Raw genomic sequence first — 19,621 nt, 5'->3', positions numbered from 1 at the left:
TGATACAGAGTTTGATAAACTGTTTACATTGAAATGATTGCTTATCTTCGTAAATATGGCCCAATCTTCTTCTATAATACAAATATATCTTCAAAGTAAGAGGTTTACAACAAGTCAGAAGGAGCCCGAAATCTTCATAACTAGCGCTGTTGCAACTGATGTTGAGCACACAATCAATATGCCATTCTGTAATGGTAAACATCTCAACACAGCCTTTTGTACAATATGTTCTCCAGAAAGGGCCAATCCTGTCCTCAGACAGCCTAATTAATTGCTGTTCAGTAAAACACTAAAACAAGGCCAATAACAGAATGCGCCAAGTACACTTTTCAAGGTGATTCCTTTGGAAAAGGCTCCATCTTGTCTTTTCCCTTGTCTGGTAGTGCAGGATGATCATTATTTGGCAAGGCAACCTGACTGATTAGTGATGTTCCATGACCTACAGGGTGTGGGAACGATATTTGGCCTCCCATCTACCTACATCAGAAAGTGAAGCACTGACCAAACCCAAGGTATTGATTAAGAACATTTCAGTACTTCATAATCACATACATGTGTGCATAATGAGTAGGACTATGGCAAACCTCTAGTTTGATGATTTCAGAAAACATCCTGTGTTTTTATAATTAAATCAGATTCCCCTATAATCATGCCATTTCCATGTGTTTTGTGCTTGGGAGTTCTCATCATCACACATTATGACAAGTTCCCAATCTCTTACATTGTATCAACACTCCATTTCACTCTTCCTCAACAACCAGAAAGAGAGATGGAAAGATAAAGAAAGAGATAGATTGAGAGAGGGAGGTGTGTGTGTGTGTGGGAGCAGTAGCTCCACAGGAGGCAGGCAAGGCAGAGGGCAGCAGCAAGAGGCTTTTGAAACTCCCACTCCCAGCATCCTCCTCACTTACTGTATGTAGTCCTATCGCCTCCAACTCACCCCTCGCTCTTCTCCATTCGCCTCCCACAGACGTTCTCTCCCTCCCTCTCTTTCTCTCACTCATCTTTCTCCCTCTCTCTATTAAGATTTGCCCAGACGCAATCTAAATGCTAATACTAGGAGCATTAGAACATATTCTATTTCAGACGAAGAATACGTACTATACCATAATGCAGCCTACACCATTACTGTATGAGGCACAATACCAGGCATCAACATCAAATGGGTCTGGACGGAACCTTGCGATTCATCTAGTAAAGTGGGCTAAAAGGGATAGTTCACCCAAATTATAAAACAATATATTGGTTATCTTACCCTGTAAGCAGTCTATGGAGAAGGTATGACAGCAATTCATGCTTTGGTTTTGTTTACCTGGCGTACCAAAATTTAATTGTGTTATTTGGGTGAACTATCCCTTTAAAGTCAGAATACGCAGTTGAAACAATAATAAAGCAGAGACCCCCACCTCCGTTTTGCTAAAAAGCAGAGGGATGAGCCTGGAGAAATGTAAGCACTCTCAAATGCATAGAAAGAGCTATGGATGCAATGACTGACCATCCATGAAATCAAAATTACTTTTAACCATGTTGAGGCTATACAGTGTTTGCTTACATTTACATCGTTTACAAACATTGGAGAAAAACAAACATATTTTGGGCTCTCGTGGAGTGTGACAGTTGAACTACGCGCATGAGGCATTTATATTCTTCAAGAATCAATGGGTATATCATTCAATTTATAAGTCCCAAAATGGATATAGCAACTAATGGTTCTAGCTTTAACTTCACTTTTATTCCTGTAACTAAGTATCGATCAGACCAAACCCTGGTTGATCTGATGGTCTTATTTGATTTAAGTATCTTGAAAGTTCCTATGTCCCTGCCTGTCGAGTATACAGACTATTTTTTTTACAGACTATGTAATAAAAAAGCTGGGAAAGTTCCACAATCATAACCGTGGCACTTCAGATAATGTGAAACCAGCCAGGCAAGCAGGGTGGAAACTAGTGTACATATATAGATTTTTTCCCCCTCTCTCCTCAAATGCACTGTGGTTGAGAATGTCCTTTTTCTGATCCCTCCAGATCGCTTGTTCTACCCTTCGCCTTGAGTTCCCATGGAGCCACCACTGTAACGGACACTTGCTAATCCAACATCCAAGGAAAGAAAGACAGATGAACAACATGCACATCAAGACAAGAAATGTAACTGCAAGTAATTTCTCTCAAATTCTGAACATGTTTTTAGCCAGGATCATAGTCGCTTCAAGATACTGACACTTTCTGAGAGAGAAAATACATAACCCTGAGTGTTTACTCATGTCTAATAGCACTTAATAACCAGAGAAAAGGGATGGGTAGATATCCCTCTGATCTTCATCTGCTCAGGCAATACATGCAGAACACTATACGAAGCTGAAAGCCTCTATCCTGTATGGTAGGAAATCAGCTTTAACTTATGTCTTCTCACAGCCCACTAACATATTTCATGTGAGTGCATGCGTGCGCTCGCATGAACAATATGAGGGCCCTGCCCTCTACTCAGCAGCCAGTCAGCAGTGACTGGGTGGGCAAGTCTAACTGAACGTCATCATTCATCTACTGTATATAGAGCTGCTGAGAGAGAGGAGTGATACTCTGACTAGCCATCCACAGAGGAGACCCTGGTGCCAGGGACAGACGGGGGTCACACTCCATTTCAACAGAAAATAGTTCCCTCTCCACTCCAGCTTAAAGATGCCAGATTGCCATGGAGATAAAACAGGAACGGAGTAGCTAGATCTCAGAGCCTGGAAATATCCCAATTATGTTCCGTGTGTGTGTGTGTGTGTGTGTGTGTGTGTGTGTGTGTGTGTGTGTGTGTGTGTGTGTGTGTGTGTGTGTGTGTGTGTGTGTGTGTGTACTCTGCCGGTGGTGGAACAAACTGAACCTTCATATCCATTCATAACTGACCAAATTATGAAGACAAGCATTGTAATTTAGTATTCTATAGCTTGAGTGTGGAAGAGACTGATTGGTTGTCTATCAATAATGGCAAACCACCTGGTACTGACAACTTTGATGGACAATTACAAAGGATGGTTACGGACCATTGACCCCAACATACATTCTGAGCTATATACATTTTTTTTAAAAGAGATTCAAAGCTTCAAAACAATGTACAACTTGTGTATCAATTCTCCAAATTGTTAAAGCTAATTTCCTAGAGCTTGTTATAACAGAGGTATCCCTGATCAGCTGTTCGGAGAAAATCACCCCTGAAATGTCTGTTTTCAGGGCAGGGATGTTAGCATTCTGCACATCCCAACGCAGTGCTACTGTAACATACATAATTTCTGTTATTTGGCATAACTCGAAGCTTGCTAGCTAGCTGATTAATATGTCTAAAAACAAGTTTGTGGGGGTCCTAGCAAGCTAAACAGCTAGTTAGCTAGCTTGTCAGTTGACTTTTAGCTAGCCAAGGACTCGTTTCCGAAAGTTGGATTTTTGTATCACCTGAGGCTTTAAAAGAGTGCTTACACTTTGATTTCGACATTCAAACTAATTTGGTTGGTTAGAAAACATGTTGTTCTAGTGCAGTGGTCGCCAACCGGTCGATCTTCAAGGCATGTGTAGTCGACCACCAAACATTTCTGTAGAAAAGCCAACCATAAAAGGCTGAAAGGCTTTTTTTTGTGCTGTTGGTGGTAGGTGCACTTGATTCAGAAGCCCTGCACACCAGGTAAGCAAAGTGTTCACATTTTGAACCATTTAAATTTGTCTGAAAATACTAAATGCCACCTACTTGGTGGACCAGGAGACCAGTGGCTAAAATGGAGCGCGCCTGCTGCGCTGGCCAATCGGATAGCTCAAATCATCGCGCCTACAGAGATTCCATGACCCCGGCCATAGCCAAGTTTGATACTAGCCCAAGTAAGATTTCATAACTTTGAAAATCATGACAAGAGAGAGACTGTCAAATAACACAGCAAAGAGCGGCTGTTTGTTTATTCAACACTATTACAAAACATAAAATGCACTTCTCCCTACTTCTGCTTGCGCTGCAGCTGCAAGGAATGAGTAGCCAATTGTGCGCCGCCCTATGGGACTCCCAATTACGGCCGGTGGTGATACAGCCTGGAATCGAACCCGGCTCTGTAGTGATGCCTCTAGCACTGAGATGCTACGCCACTCGTGAGTCCAGTATCGATAGCCCTTTGTTTTTATTATTATTAGCAGCACGTTGTGTCTATTTTAATATCAAGGAATATTTCACTTTCTCTGGTCATAGGAACAACATGTATTTGTGCATGAGGCAGATGCGGTGCGACTCGAGTTTCGCCATCAGGTGGAAGACAGTCACCTTTCCCTCTCACCAGGGGGAAAGGAAGGAAAGAGCAGGGACCATGATTTTATTTTGGTTTTTTTCTGCGTTCCCAGTTATCTTGAAAGCACCATGACCATCAGATGTAGGTAACATTAGTCCAGTAAAATAAAAAAGTATTTGCAAAAAATATTTGTGCTTAGCTGTGCCTCAAATGCTACACAGACTGATCTATTTTGTAAACAAAGCTCGAGTTTGAAATATAATATGGTCTGAGAAGAACAATAGTGGCAGGACAGGCATATAGCCAATATGGTGTGATAATGTATTAGGCCTACTGCACAAACCTAATTTCTTACAGAACTGTTTTTATTAAGTTAAATGTTACATTATTATTATTTGTTTTTTTAAATATACTTGCTTTTTGACTACAAAAAATGACTCGACTTAGAAAAGGTTGGTGACCACTGTTCTAATTCCAATAACAGACCATACCAATATTTGACTATTAAAAAAAGCTGATCAGCTAGCGCAACCTATTTTTATAGCTCATGTCACATAACACCACTCCTATTTGCCATCTCTTCAATCTAAGCCTACAGGAACTTGTGCGCCCTCAGGCCTGGAGGGAAGCAAAAGTCATTCCGTTATACAAGAAATACACCCTAGCAATACACCCTTTACTGGTTCAAACAGCCCACCAATAAGGCTGCTACCAACTGGTCAAACACAAATAATTGTGTTTGACCAGATACAATGCTATTTTACAGTAAACAAATAAACTGACTTTCAGTACACTTATAAGGAAGAGCACTCAATTTACAGCACTAACCCAAATGACTGATGATTGGCTTAAATAAATGGATAAGATTGTGGGAGCTGTTTCATTAGACTTCAGTGCAGCATGACATTACCGATCATTGTCTGCTGGTGAAAAAACATGTTATGGCTTTACATCCTCTGCCATATCATGGATCGAGAGTTACCCAGAACAAAGAGGGCATTCTTTAATAGAAGCCTCTAACGTAAACCAGATAGTTTGGCATACCTCAAGGTAGCAGTCTTGGCCCCTTGCTTTTAAAATATGTTTCACTATTGGCCTAACATTAGTATTGAGTAAAGCCTGTGGGTATGTTGATGATTCAACATTATACACGTCAGCTTGCATAGCGAGTGAAATCACTGCAGCACTTAGAGCTGCAGTCCATTCTAAAATAGGTGGAAAGTAATACGCTAGTCCTAAATCTATAAAAAACTACAAGCATTGTATTTAGGACAAATAATTTGCTAAAACCTAAACCTCATCTAAATATTGTAATAAATCATGTAAATAATGTGGCAATTGAGCAAGTTGAGGAGACTAAACTGCTTAGTATAACCCTTGATTGTAAACTGACATTGTCAAAACATATTGATGCAACGGTAGCTAAGATGGGGAGAGGTCTGTGAAAGCTGAGCAGTGCGTTATCACAGACAATCAACAAAAGAGTTCTACAAGGACAGGTTTATCACACCTGGACTACTGCTCAGTTATATGGTCAAGTGCCACAAAGAAGAACATGGTCAACTGTAATTTGCCTAACAGAGCAGCACAGCTGGCATTTCTAAATGTACACGGAGGGCCAATAACATGCATGCCAATCTCTCCTGGCTCAAAGTAGAGGAGAGAATGACCATCACTACTCGTCTTTGTGAGAGGCATTGATGTGTTGAACGCACTAAACTGGCAATTCAAAACAGCTAAACACAAAGCTCGGACACCCATATTTACCCTACAAGACATGTCACCAGAGGTCTCCTCACAGTCTATTCTGGACTTGGGGACAATGTGACACATGCAGTACTACATAGAGCCATGACTACATGGAACTCTTCCACATAAAGTAACTCCAGCGAGCAGTGAAATCACACACGCACTCTACACACACTGATGTGGTATTGTGGATTTTATATTGTACATTTAGGATCCCAGGAAGTGTAAATGGGGATCCTAATAAATACTAAATGTGGGCCTGTCACAGCCTGGTTGACAGTCAAAACGCATACACAAGCTCAGACACACACACCTGAACAAAGAGTGTTTCCTATGGCACTGGGGCATGTCATTTACACCACCTCTCCTCCTTTCTCTCTCCTCCTCTGCCAGAAACATACACAAGATGGCAAAAAGGAAAAAGAAACAGCCTCGCATCTGAAATCCTGGTTGAATTTGTTTCATTCTCAAATCCATGCTACCTGACAATAACACGGTGGCTTCATTCAAGTTAGCACGTTACCCATTCAGAGCACGCAATCCCTTTCCCATGTTGTGAGGTGCGCAGTGCAGTGATTATGAATGAAAACTGATTCCAGTCTCAATCCCTCCATCCAACCCCTTTTTATCCCACCTCCCGAAGACATCACTCTGCTGCTGCTTCTGAGAGAGATCATTAAAGGCAAAGGCAAGGGTTACACAAAGAAACACAAATCACTTTGATTATGAGACTATGTCAGCAGTGTGTGTGTGTGTGTGTGTGTGTGTGTGTGTGTGTGTGTGTGTGTGTGTGTGTGTGTGAGAGAGAGATACACAGATGTTCTGGAACCAGACAACAAGACTACTTTTAGACAGAGGGCATAGTGTGAGTGAGTGAGTGTATAGCTGACAAACAGCCAGCAGCAGTGACCAGGTGGTAAAACTGAGACCATGGAAAAGCCAAGGGAAATTCAAATAGGGCCCTAAATACAGGGACGACCGCAGCCACTTTGCAGTTTAGCGTGCGTGCACACACACAGCTGTGGTCCTGGCTGGCACCTGTGGGCCCAGAGGAAAGGCTGTTATGTAACTTAGTTTGAGCAATGTTTCCAGCACTGGAAATGGGGCCTTACACACAAGAGTGTGTGTGTGTGTGTTGGGTAAGGGCAAGCATGCATGGTGAGGGGGAACATCGAGAAAGACTGCCACTGAAAAGACCTTTCCCCCAACTTGTGACACCAGGGACAGCCTCTACTCACCGGCAATCTCTACAACATCCCCAGGCACTATTTCCCGGGCCTTGACCCTCTGGACTGCCTTGCGGTTCATGCGGTACACCTTGGCTATCTCTGGCTCGTACTCCTTGAGAGCCTCGATGGCGTTCTCTGCATTCCTCTCCTGGATCACAAAGAGAGCGCATGAGAAGGACAAAGCGAGTGGCAGGTTCAATACCAACACAGAGGCCAAAAGGTTGATGCTTTACTGAAGCTCCATTTTGTACCATGGTGCAGCGTTTGTATATTCCTGTCAACTTGAAATTAAATCCCAAAATGAACACCTACTAGAAAGGCGATGTCTACAAACTAAATATCCAGACTGATCTTACCCAGTGTGCTCTCGCTCACTCCCTATCAAATTGTTCCTTATAAACCCAGTTTAAAACCTCTTAACACACATCTTATTCTACCTACCCATCCCTCAAGGGTCAAAGTGCTCTATTCAGGGACCTATTCTGATTAGGCTTCGTTTCAAAGTTCTTCAATTAACACTGAACTCTGTCTGCAGATCTACAGACTGAAATGAACAACGACAAGTTTAGATTTTAGTAATTTAGCAGACACTCTTATCCAGAGCGACTTACAGTTAGTGCATTTATCTTAAGATGCTAGGTGGGACAACCACATACTGTACAGTGCATTCTGAAAGTATTCAGACCCATTCACTTTTTCCTCATTTTGTTAAATTACAGCCTTATTCTAAAATTGACAAAATTTTATTTTACATCAATCTACACACAATACATGAAAAAGCAAAACCAGGTTTAAAAAAAAAACTGAAATATCACATTTACATACGTATTCAGACCCTTTACTCAGTACTTTGTTGAAGCACCTTTGGCAGTGATTACAGCATTGTAATCTTCTTCTTGGATATGACACTACAAGCTTGGCACACCGGTACTTTGGGAGTTCCTCCCATTTTTCTTTGCAGATCCTCTCAAGCGCTGTCAGGTTGGACGTGGAGCGTCGCTGCACAACTATTTTCAGGTCTTCCCTAGATCCGGCTGCCACCACGCGTCACTGTAGGGATGGTGCCTGGCTGGCGTCTTCCAGACGTGACGCTTGGCATTCAGACCAAAGAGTTCAATCTTGATTTCATCAGACCAGCGAATCTTGTTTCTCATGGTCTTTTAGGTGCCTTTTGGCAAACTCCAAGCGGACTGTCATGTGCCTTTTACTGAAGAGTGACCATCGGGTTCTTGGTCACCTCCCTGACCAAGGCCCTTCTCCCCCGATTGCGCAGTTTGGCTGGGCATCCATTTAAGAATGATGGAGGCCATTGTGTTCTTGGGGACCTTACATGTTGCAGAAGTTCTTTGGCACCCTTCCCCAGATCTGTGACTCGACATAATCCTGTTTTGGAGCTCTACAGAGTAGAGTGGAAGTGTTGGAGGAATTATTAGTATTATTCAATTGAGATGAGGGTGATTATTTAAGATACTCTTTGAAGAGGTAGGGTTTCAGGTGCTTTCAGAAGATGACAGGGACTCTGCTGTCCTAGATTCAGGGGGAAGCTGGTTCTACCATTGGCGTACCAGGACAGAAAAGAGCTTGGACAGCCGAGCAGAAGCTGCCCTCTCGTAGGGGTGGGAGGGCCAAAAGACCAGAGGTTGCAGACAACATGTCATCATTCACAGACTAAAAGGCCTACAGAAATGGCATTCACGTCATAAATGGCTTGTTTTACTGGCGCCTCTAGAAGCAGATATGTACATTGTCATACCAGTATACCAGTATCTTTCCATGGCTAAAATTTTAACACAAAGCAGACCAAACTCTTTGGTCCTTTAATTACCTGCTGTATGTCAAATATTGTGTGCTATAACTTGAAAAATAAATAAATGTGACTCTGGATGACATAATGATGTTTGTTTCCAACATTAGGGCTGTTTTCCTAAAGATGTTAAATCTGCCTTGTGTTTTGCTTCATTGCCATGATACTAACAGGTATCACAATACTGTTATCGTCTCGGCACTAATGCATGACCAACAGGGCTATTTAAAAGCTTTCCAAGAGCTTGGCATTGGCTGTAGTCTTTAAACTTGGGTTCCATGGTTTCGATTGATAAGTCTCTCCTGATCTACAATAAAGTACATCACTAAAGCCTTGCTGACACGCATGATGATCGAAAGCCAAACAGAGGTTATGGTTTCAGTATAGGATAAAGAACACTTTATATAATGACCTCCTCACCCTAAGTGACACCATAATACATTGTATTTTAGCACCATCTCATCTGTTATCTGCTCCAGGCAAATACCAGCTGGGTAGGAGCAATACTGTACACACACAGGTGAGCAAAGGTTACACAAATATAAATGGTCTGAAAATGCACACACGGTGACATCATACCTCACACATTGAGAACAAATACACACTCAATATGAGTCTCTTCAGGTGAACATATATCCACACACAGACACACTAAGAGAGGGTCTCACCTGCCAGACTCCAATCACAGCATTAGCAATGAGGATGAGCAGGATGACGATGGGTTCTACGAAGGCTGTGATGGTCTCCTCTCCCTCCTCAAACAGAGCCAGCACCTGGAACACAGACAGAGAGAGAAATATGAGTCTCCTCTCCAGATAAAACAGACTCAATAGGAGTATCCTGGACACACACAGAGAGACAAAGAGAGACAGAGAGAGAGAGTAGCCTCAATATGAGTCTCCTGGACAGAGAGAGAGTAGCAGCCTCAACATGAGTCTCCTGGCTCAAGAGAACCATTATCACAGTGTACAGCAATTCCATCGCCTTTGACCCTAGTTCTGACCTAATATATTGGTCTGTATTTGTGAACATCACACTTTGTTTATGCAGCTTTAAAGACATTTACCTCTTATAGCTCTATAAAAACAGTTTGAAAAATCACAAATTATCAACAGCAAGAAATTCTTTGTAGAGGGTGTAGTCTCCTTGTGGCTTGGTCCTGTCTCCACCTCTAGTGAGTGGTAGAACGTGTAGTATATAGGAACTAAAGCCCCTTCCGACCCAAAATGGCAGCAGGGAAATGGATGACGTGTAAAGGCAGGAAGGGGTAGCATTTCTGCATAAAGGTCAGCAGTGGCCAGTCAGTTAAGAACCAATTCTTATTTACAATGACTGCCTACCGGGGAACAGTGGGTTTATCTGCCTTGTTCAGGGGCAGAACGACAGATTTCTACCTTGTCAGCCCGGGGATTCGAGCCGGCAACCTTTCAGTTACTGGCTCAACTCTAACCACTAGGCTACCTGCCGCCCCAAATGGCACCCTATTCCTGCATAACACACTACTTTTAACCAAGGCCCCATAGGGCTTTCACAGCCATTTGGGACACAGATTAACACCTGTATAACAGTTAGCTATTCCCGGTTGTTCTTTTATTTCTGTAGGTTAAATTGTGGACTTTAACAACATTAAAAGCTAGATCCTTATGTATATGTGGGAGAGAAGGTGCACAAGGTGCACCGGAATGCTGTGGATTCGAAGAGGAGACAACGAGATGCACCGTTGGTGATAATACAGAGCTTAACCAACTATCCAGTAAAAGTTATCCCCTCCACAGTGAGTAGTGAGGAGGAGCGAGCAGAACGAGGTACGGCAGATCAGTGGTTCAAGCCCCGGTCGATAACTCATCATTCACAGTCATTTGGGGCCCGCAAATATCCCCTTCCCTCCGCTCTGCTGCTCCGTGTAGAGAACATTGATGGAGGGCAACTCCTGCTGATCCGTCCTTTCATTCAGCCTACCTAGCCAGCTGAAACGCACACACGTTTCCGTTGCAATTCTGACACTTAGCGAATATTTTTTGTTTCAGCAGACAAGAGTTCGAGAGAGAAGCATGATGAGAAGGCTGAGATTTACACAGGGTTTAATTAAGGTATTAGTGCAGGAGTCCATTTCAACTTATCACAGGGGTTTCTCCACAAACCTAAACGTATGCATTAAGCGATAGACCAACTCCTACACACATTTAAAATCTCCACCTAAGTTTTGACTGAATGTCTAGATTTCCAACATTAAGTGCCAACCAAACACGGAGTCAACAAACTGAGAAAAAAAAAACAATGCCAAAGACGGTTTACCAAGATGTGTAAGGAGAACAAGAGAAGAATGAGAGCCAAATTTAACCCAATTCAAAAGGCCACTGACTTTTTCCCCTCCTTTCCTGTACAACCCAAAACCTTAACCTACACTCCCTTTCTCACATAATGCCATGGAAAAATAAATAAAGGCAAGCTAACCTTTCCTTAGAATCAAATGGAGGAAGTGTACAAATGTTCACGTCAGTTTAATGGGTGAGCCTTTGTGACCTTCAACAAATACAATGAGTGGATAAAACATAAACAACATGCTCTTTCCATGACAGACTGACCAGGTGAAAGCTATGATCCCTTATTGAGGTCACTTGTTAAAAATCAGTGTAGATGAAGGGGAGGAGACAGGTTAAAGAAGGATTTTTAAGCCTTGAGACATGGAATGGGGTCCCGTGAGGTTCAGTTGGTAGAGCATGGCGCTTGCAACGCCAGGGTTGTGGGTTTGATTTCCACAGGGGACCAGTATGAAAATGTATGCACTTGGAACTGTAAGTCACTCATCTGCTAAATGACAATAAAGTAAATTATGTACGTGTGACATTGAGGGTGAATAGGCAAGACAAAATATTTAAGTGCCTTTGAATGAGATATGGTAGCAGGTACCAGGCATACCGGTCGAGTGTGTCAAAAACTACGAAGCTGTTTTTCAAGCGCAAAAGTTTCCCCATGTGTATCAAGAATGTCCCACTCAGCCAAAGGACATCCAGCCAACATGACAACTGTGGGAAGCATTGGCGTCAACATGGGCCAGCATCCCTGTGGAACGCTTTCAACACCTTGTTGAGCCCATGCACAGATTCATTGAGGCTGATCTGACGGCAAAAGGGGGTGCAACTCAATATTAGGAAGGTGTTCCTAAACATTTTTTACACTCTGTGTATATTTTGGGGTGTTTTAACACTTTATAAAGACAGTAATGAAATGAGGTGGGGAAACAAGCAAGCGGGAGAAGGGTGGACGCATCGATTGAACCCTGGTCTCCGGTGGGAAGTTTAAGTGAAATGTTCCGGGGAGTGTTAACACTACAACGCAGCTCTGCACAGCTTCTGTTACCTTTGAACCTGTAGTGATTGACTTGGTATGGCCCGGTCTATACTCTCTATCCTTATACATGGATAATAGTGATCAAATTGGCTCAACAACAATATCAGTAGAACAATTAGAGTAAAAATGTAGCCTTATCAGTATTTAATGTTACAAAACTATCGTAAGCATTGTGTCCAGTCCAATATAACAGCTATTGAGCCGACAATGGTAGACTTGCATTCTCCCTCTTCTGCTACTTCTCTCCATAGTAATGTACAGTATATGATTATATCATATTGGAGCCAGCTTCAAAACAACACAGCAACACTTTCTCCTCTGTTCTGCTCCTGTCGCCTGGATACAAGGCTCTTTATTCTCATGTCATGCAAAGATTCAGGGCAGGTCAATATCTCTATTAACATATTCAAATAGGCACACAAATGAGTTCCACATTGAGGTTTGGCCCTTATATAGGTTAGCCTCTCCTTCAGATACTACCGCAGGTCACTTTCTCCACCAGCACTAGCAGGCACTGCACTGGGAGCTCACGTTGAGGTTCTCTTGAGGCCTGGCAAAGTTACTGCTACTGTCCTTTCCAACAACAGTTTTAAATGACTGACTGATATGATTGATCCATAAAGAATCCATCAGCATCAAGTCTCAAAGGATGTACGGGAGTTTCAAACAGGGTGCTCTCAAATTCAGGAGGGAAATTATGGTACTCTCAGGAAACTGAGTAGTGAACCCGGCTCAGCGCTGCTTGGTATATAGTAAAGCTGTGGGAGCTGTAGTGGAACCAACCTACGCAGCTCTGCTTGGTATATAGTAAAGCTGTGGGAGCTGTAGAGAAACCAGCCTAGGTAGCTCAGTGACTGCTTGGTGTAGTACAGTATATAATAAAGCTGTAGAGAACCCAGCCTAGGCAGCTCTGCTTGGTATATAGTAAAGCTGTGGGAGTAGAGAAACTAGCCGAGGCAGCTCAGAGTCTGCTTGAAGCAAACCTAATCTCCAAAACATAAACTTCAGGAAATTGAAAAAAACAACCATATTTTACCATTAATGAACATAGTTTCGAAACCTTAGAAGCTATTTCGAATACATTTGTGGTCCTAGTCATGAAATGTTAAGGACATTGAGGAAAGCTACTGCTTCAATACATGTAAGACAATGAAAATATGCAAAAATTTAGCTACAAGGTTCAGACAGCAACGATAGTAAAGCTGTGGGAGCTGTAGTGAAAACAGCCTCGGTGGCTCAAAGTCTGCTTGGTATATAAACTCAGCAAAAAAAGGAAACGTCCCTTTTTCAGGACCCTGTCTTTCAAAGATATTTCGTAACAATCCAAATAACTTCAGAGCTTCATTGTAAAGGGTTTAAACACTGTTGCTCATGCTTGTTCAATGAAACATAAACCATTAATGAATATGCACCTGTGGAACACTAACAGCTTACAGATGGTAGGCAATTAAGGTCACAGTTATGACCTTTCTACTGACTCAGGGCCCAGGGTCCCTGCGTGAACATGCCTTAGGCATGCTGCAAAGAGGCATGAGGACTGCAGATGTGGCCAGGGCAATAAATTGCAATGTCTGTACTGTGAGACACCTAAGACGGCTCTACAGGGAGACAGGGCAGACAGCTGATCATCCTCGCAGTGGCAGACCATGTGTAACACCTGCACAGGATCAGTACATCGGAATATCACACCTGCAGGACAGTTACAGGATGGCAACAACAACTGCCCTAGTTACACCAGGAACGCACAATCCCTCCATCAGTGCTCAGACTGTCTGAAATAGGCTGAGAGAGGCTGGAGTGAGGGCTTGTAGGTCTGTTGTTAGGCAGGTCCTAACCGGCAACAATGTTGCCTATGGGCACAAACCCACCGTCGCTGGACCAGACAGGACTGGCAAAGAGTGCTCTTCACTGACGAGTCGCGGTTGTCTCACCATGGGTGATGGTTGGATTCACGTTTATAGTCGAAGGAATGAGCATTACACGAGGCCTGTACTCTGGAGCAGGATCAATTTGGAGGTGGAGGGTCCGTCATGCGGCTTGTCGTCATTGCAGACAATCTCAATGCTGTGCGTTACAGTGAAGACATCCTCCTCCTTCATGTGGTACCCTTCCTGCAGGCTTATCCTGACATGACCCTCCAGTATGACAATGCCACCAGCCATACTGCTCATTCTGTGTGTGATTTCCTACAAGACAAGAATGTCAGTGTTCTGCCACGGTTAGCGAAGAGCCCGGATCTCAATTCTATTGAGCACGTCTGGGACCTGTTGGATTGGAGGGTGAGGGCTAGGGCCATTCCCCCCAGAAATGTCCGTGAACTTGCAGGTGCTTTGGTGGAAGAGTGGGGTAACATGTCACAGCAAGAACTGGCAAATCTTGTGCAGTCCATGAGGAGGAGATGCACTGCAGTACTTAATGCAGCTGGTGGCCACACCAGATACTGACTTACTTTTGACCCCCCTCCCCCCCCCCCTTTGCTCAGGGACACATTATTACATTTCTGTTAGTCACGTCTGTGGAACTTGCTCTGTTTATGTATCCGTTGTTGAATCTTGTTATGTTCCTACAAATATTTACACATGTTAAGTTTGCTGAAAATAAACGCAGATGACAGTGAGAGGACGTTTCTTTTTTTGCTGAGTTTAGTAAAGCTTTGGGAGCTGTAAATCAGTTGAATGGAACAGGGGCTCTGTTCCACTGTAAACAACACATTTACATTTAAAAGTAGTTTTTCCTAACTCTGCAGACACACAGGCAGCCGAATCCACCCCAGGCTTGTCTGGACTCACAGCCTCCCACTTAAAAACACCAGGCATCAGGATCAACACACAGGCAATTAGTGCAGATACTGTATCATATATTTTTTCCTACTTCCCAGAATTGCCCAGTAATTCCATCCTGTGGCACTGGGGCCAGTAACAGTAATAGATGGAAATAAAATAATTATACAGGCAGGTTTCCCTTGGTCGTGACACTCACCCCATCCCTCTCTACCTTACCATCTGGCCCAAAACAGGGTCACTATTTAAAAGTGGAACTGACAGCATTTTAGCAACATGAAATCTTATTAAAATCTGTTCATATACACCCCCAGGAAGAATGACACTTTCCTAAACATGTTCTGATCAGCAAGCACTTAGATATGGTTATTTTCACAGTTTCATAAATTCCTAGAATGTTTGGGAATTACATATAGTAAGGCATTTATGGAAAAAATCTATAAAAATCTAGAGTGGGAAAGCGGATTAACATTTAGACAATTAATAGACACTGCAGCAAATAAAATATACAAAAAAAACATCTGTCTCGTCCAAGACCAGAGTCTACACAGACCGTTGTGCTGTAGCCAATCAGAGCTACAGCAGGCATTATACAAACAAGCCATTTTCCCACACTGGCCAGCCATCATTCACCTTGAACTGGACTGTGTGTTTACAGGCAGTTGCAACAGCACAACTTTACATCATTAGCTAGAACGCATTCAACAAAAGCCACAAAATACGCCTGAATGGATTTGCACAAATATGTTAACACTTCGGGAGTCCTCTTACATTTGGGAACTTTACAGTCCTATTGATCAAACAACCATGAAAAAGGTAGGCTCGCTCCCTCAGTTATGAACATCAACAACTACTGCTAGCCACAGCAAGATGAACTAAAATCTCACGAAGGAACAGTAGCTAAACCCTCAGTTTTTCAGCTAGTTGACCGTAAAAATTGCACTCATAAACGATGGGGAATTGTAGCCTCCTCATCCTTCTGCCAATGCATGCTTGTCCCAACCAAGCACCTAAGCTAACTGGCTAGCTAGCTACTTCCAGACACAGATGAGGGACTACCTCTCTCTGACCATTTTACTCGCCGTAGCAGAGCTGGCTAGGCTGTTTACGTTATTACTTTTTTTGCCTACGTTTACTGACACCGGTCATATTGAGAGTTCGTAAATTCATCAGGTCTGAGTGTGCCAGAGCTCAGAAAAGAGTGCTCTGAAATCGGAGATAGCATATCTCGTGTTTGCAAATTGTCTGGCTAACTGTATAACAGTCGTTCAAGTTCTTGCTAGCTAACCAAATAACACCTGCATCTCTAGCTGTGTATAGCCACCAAAAAACGACATGAGGGGAAAGTCAGTCACTCACCCACTTCCAATGGCATGAAATGACATTCTCCTAGCAGCTAGCTAGCTATATAGCTAACATTAGGCTGTGTGTTTTTAGCTTGGTACATAAATAGATACGCTAGCCTATTAGCCACGTTATGATCATTGCCCTTGCTAGTTTCATTGTATTAGTTACGTTTGTCCGTTTCTATTCAAAATATTGAGCCATTGAAACTGAAACAGTGCATCCCAAATGGAGGCAGCAAACAATGTACTGTACCAGCTGTGATTTACAACCTGTTAGCAATATTTTTTGGACAACCAAGAAAAGTATTGGTGAATTATACGACTCATGCATTGAACGGCATCAATCTATTTTGCCAACAATGCCTTACTGTACATCATGGAAATGTTTAAAACCTCTTATAAAGTTGGTTTTGTAGCATAAACTGGGAATTTGCTATTTTGATCGTCTGTGTTTCATATCTGCAAAGTAATAAAAATGCTGTCATTTCCACTTCAAGGAATTGTATGTGTCAGAGTGCAGGTTATCTAGTATTATTCTAAATACTAAAGTGATATTATGCAGTATTTAGTTATTTTATTTCACATTTATTTAAATAGGCCATGGTGGCGAAGTAATTACAATATAGCAATTAAACACTGGAATGGTAGATGTGCAAGTAGAGATACTGGGGTGCAAAGGAGCAAGATAAATAAATACAGTATGGGGATGAGGTATGGGCTATTTACAGATGAGCTATGTACAGATGCAGTGATCTGTGAGCTGCTCTGATAGCTGGTGCTTAAAGCTAGTGAGGGATGTATGAGTCTCCAGCTTCAGAGATTTATTTTAAAAAGCAGGCAGAGCTGAGGAAAATCTAGGAATTTCAAATGTCTGAACTTTCCATTGGCATTTCAATATTATTGGAAATACAGAGGTGGTATGCTAAGCACTGCCTGCAGGCAGAGAATTATGGCTACATGATGCCTACTGTCAGGCCAGAGCAGACTAGTTGTCACTATCGGCCAAGCTGCAAAGCCAGACGTTCAGTGACGCATCCACTGTGCAAAAGCCCAAAACATTCAACTCTATGTAATATGAATGAGTGGAGCAAACAGAGAGAGACGGTGATGAGCAGCAGTCAGCGATACATCCTGTTGATGGGTATTCTGGTCTACAGTGGTTACTTACAAAGGAGACGCAGGCAGCTAGCAATAGGATCCTGACCAGGAGGTCCTCAAACTGCTCCACCACCAGCTCCCATAGGGACTTGCCTGCAATACACACACAGAGATAGAGTCAGTCGCATGGCTGTCCGGCTATACATCGTGTCACACATGCCTAACAACTTAGTCAAGGCCTAAAAGTTCTGTACATATGATAATCTGAACTACAGTAAATGTAGCTCCCCATCTGTTGATGATATGGGACTTCTATAGGCATACTTGTGTTCTTCCAGTTATGGTGCCCTGTTCTACTGACAGTGTGTCTATGTATTTATATACAACAGTCCGTGTGTACTCTGAGGGTTTTCCCTAACTGTATCGCTCTAGTACAACAGACGATCCCTAGGCTATAGGGCTAATTGTCAGCTTATGAAGGAGGCTCCAGAATCACACTGGAAAAGGTCAATATTTACCTTCTTCAGCCGGGAGCTCTGTCAGTGTCACATCACCATATCCATGGAGGAATGGAGAGAGAGGAGAAAGAGAGTTGGAATGAGAGATAGGGAAAGAGTAAAACAGAGAGAGGGCGGGGGAACAGAACAAACAAAGACAAGTTAATACCATTTGATTAACTTAGAATAGGCTTTGAAATGCGTTTGACATGTGTATTATGGTTTCCAAAGGTGGTGGAGTGGCAATCTTTACCAAGGAACACCTTCAGTGCTCAGTTGTCGCCACCAAGTCTGTCCCCAAACAATTTGATGTGTTGGTTTTAAGCATTAAGCTTTCTACTAGCTCTTTGTTGACTGTTGCTGGGTGTTATTGTCGTCCATCAGCACCAGCCTGTACCCTACCTGCCCTAAGTCTGAATTTGTCCTGCTAGGTGACCTAAACTTGGACATACCTGACCAAGGTACCAAGTCTTAAAACAATAGGACTCCCTAAATATTTCTCAGATTATTACAAATTCCACAAGGTATGACCCCAAACACCCAGAAAAAGGCTTCTCTCCTCGATGTTATCCTCACAAATAATCCTGACAAGTATCAGTCTGGTGTTTTTTGTAATGACCTTAGTGATCACTGTATTACAGCCGGTGTTCGTAATGACTGCTCAGTGAAACATCCTGTCCTAATTTGTCAGACGCTCGGTAAAAAACTTGACCCGGTCTCTAAATTAGTATAGAATCAGCTTGTATCAGCTTCTGTCGAAGAAGCTTGGACCTTCTTTTTTTATATCTTCAGTGATATTGTTAACAAACACACCCCAATAAAGAAAATGAGAATTAAAAACATGTTCAGCCCCTGATTCGACCGTGATCTTGCAGAGTTACTCAACCTCTAAAACACCATTGGGAAAAAGGCTTGGCACACAATGTAGAAAATAGTAAAAAATAAAGAAAAACACTGGAATGAGGTGGTGTCCAAACTTTTGACTGGTACTGTAATTGATGAGGCTGGTACTGTAATTGATGAGGCTGAGCATCATGTACTGTGAAATTTGATAGACAAACTGACGACGATTAGAATTTTGAATACTGAAATTACTGTACTTATGTAGTTGTACAATTTGAGTGATGTGTAACAAATGGGTGTGTGTGTGTTGTGTAACACAAGGAGTATGTGCCATGTAACACATGGAGTGTGTATATGTGCTGTGTAACACATGGAGTGTGGGTGTTTACTGTTGTTTAGTCACTTCCCAGGCCTGAGCGTGCGGTTGTGTGTGTGTGGCAATGGACGCAAAGCAGGAAGCGTGTGGGAGGGAGACAGGCAGCAGAACACACTGCAGCTGGCCTACAATGAATGGAGATCACAACTATAGCTATGGTACAACACCCACCACAACCACCCCTCTTTACAGCACCAAGCATCCATCAATACTGTGGTCAGCACACCAACACTAACTCACATTGAGTGCTAAACATCTTACTCTAAATTAATACTGGAAATCCTGGCAGTTTAAAAGCACAA

At 42.7% G+C, this 19,621-nt stretch overlaps 1 protein-coding gene across 3 annotated transcripts in view; it reads right to left on the bottom strand.

Annotated features, from left to right (window-relative positions):
• Positions 1-19,621, bottom strand: part of LOC110537826 (sarcoplasmic/endoplasmic reticulum calcium ATPase 1) — an 80,205-nt gene that overhangs the window by 48,053 nt on the left and 12,531 nt on the right. For all 3 annotated transcript variants that reach the window (XM_036937855.2, XM_090192835.1, XM_036937854.2), the window contains 4 exons: positions 18,122-18,139; positions 17,674-17,756; positions 9,697-9,801; positions 7,234-7,372 (listed from right to left, as the gene is read on the bottom strand). In XM_036937855.2, the coding sequence (XP_036793750.2) occupies positions 7,234-7,372; positions 9,697-9,801; positions 17,674-17,756; positions 18,122-18,139 (345 nt within the window). The remainder of the gene's footprint in view (positions 1-7,233; positions 7,373-9,696; positions 9,802-17,673; positions 17,757-18,121; positions 18,140-19,621) is intronic.

This window comes from Oncorhynchus mykiss, chromosome 12, assembly GCF_057628025.1.
Source record: "Oncorhynchus mykiss isolate SJ-2025 chromosome 12, ASM5762802v1, whole genome shotgun sequence".
In the NCBI taxonomy this organism is placed as follows: Eukaryota; Metazoa; Chordata; class Actinopteri; order Salmoniformes; family Salmonidae; genus Oncorhynchus; species Oncorhynchus mykiss.
Note: the sequence above shows the minus strand (reverse complement) of the source record. Positions and strands in the feature narration are given on the sequence as shown.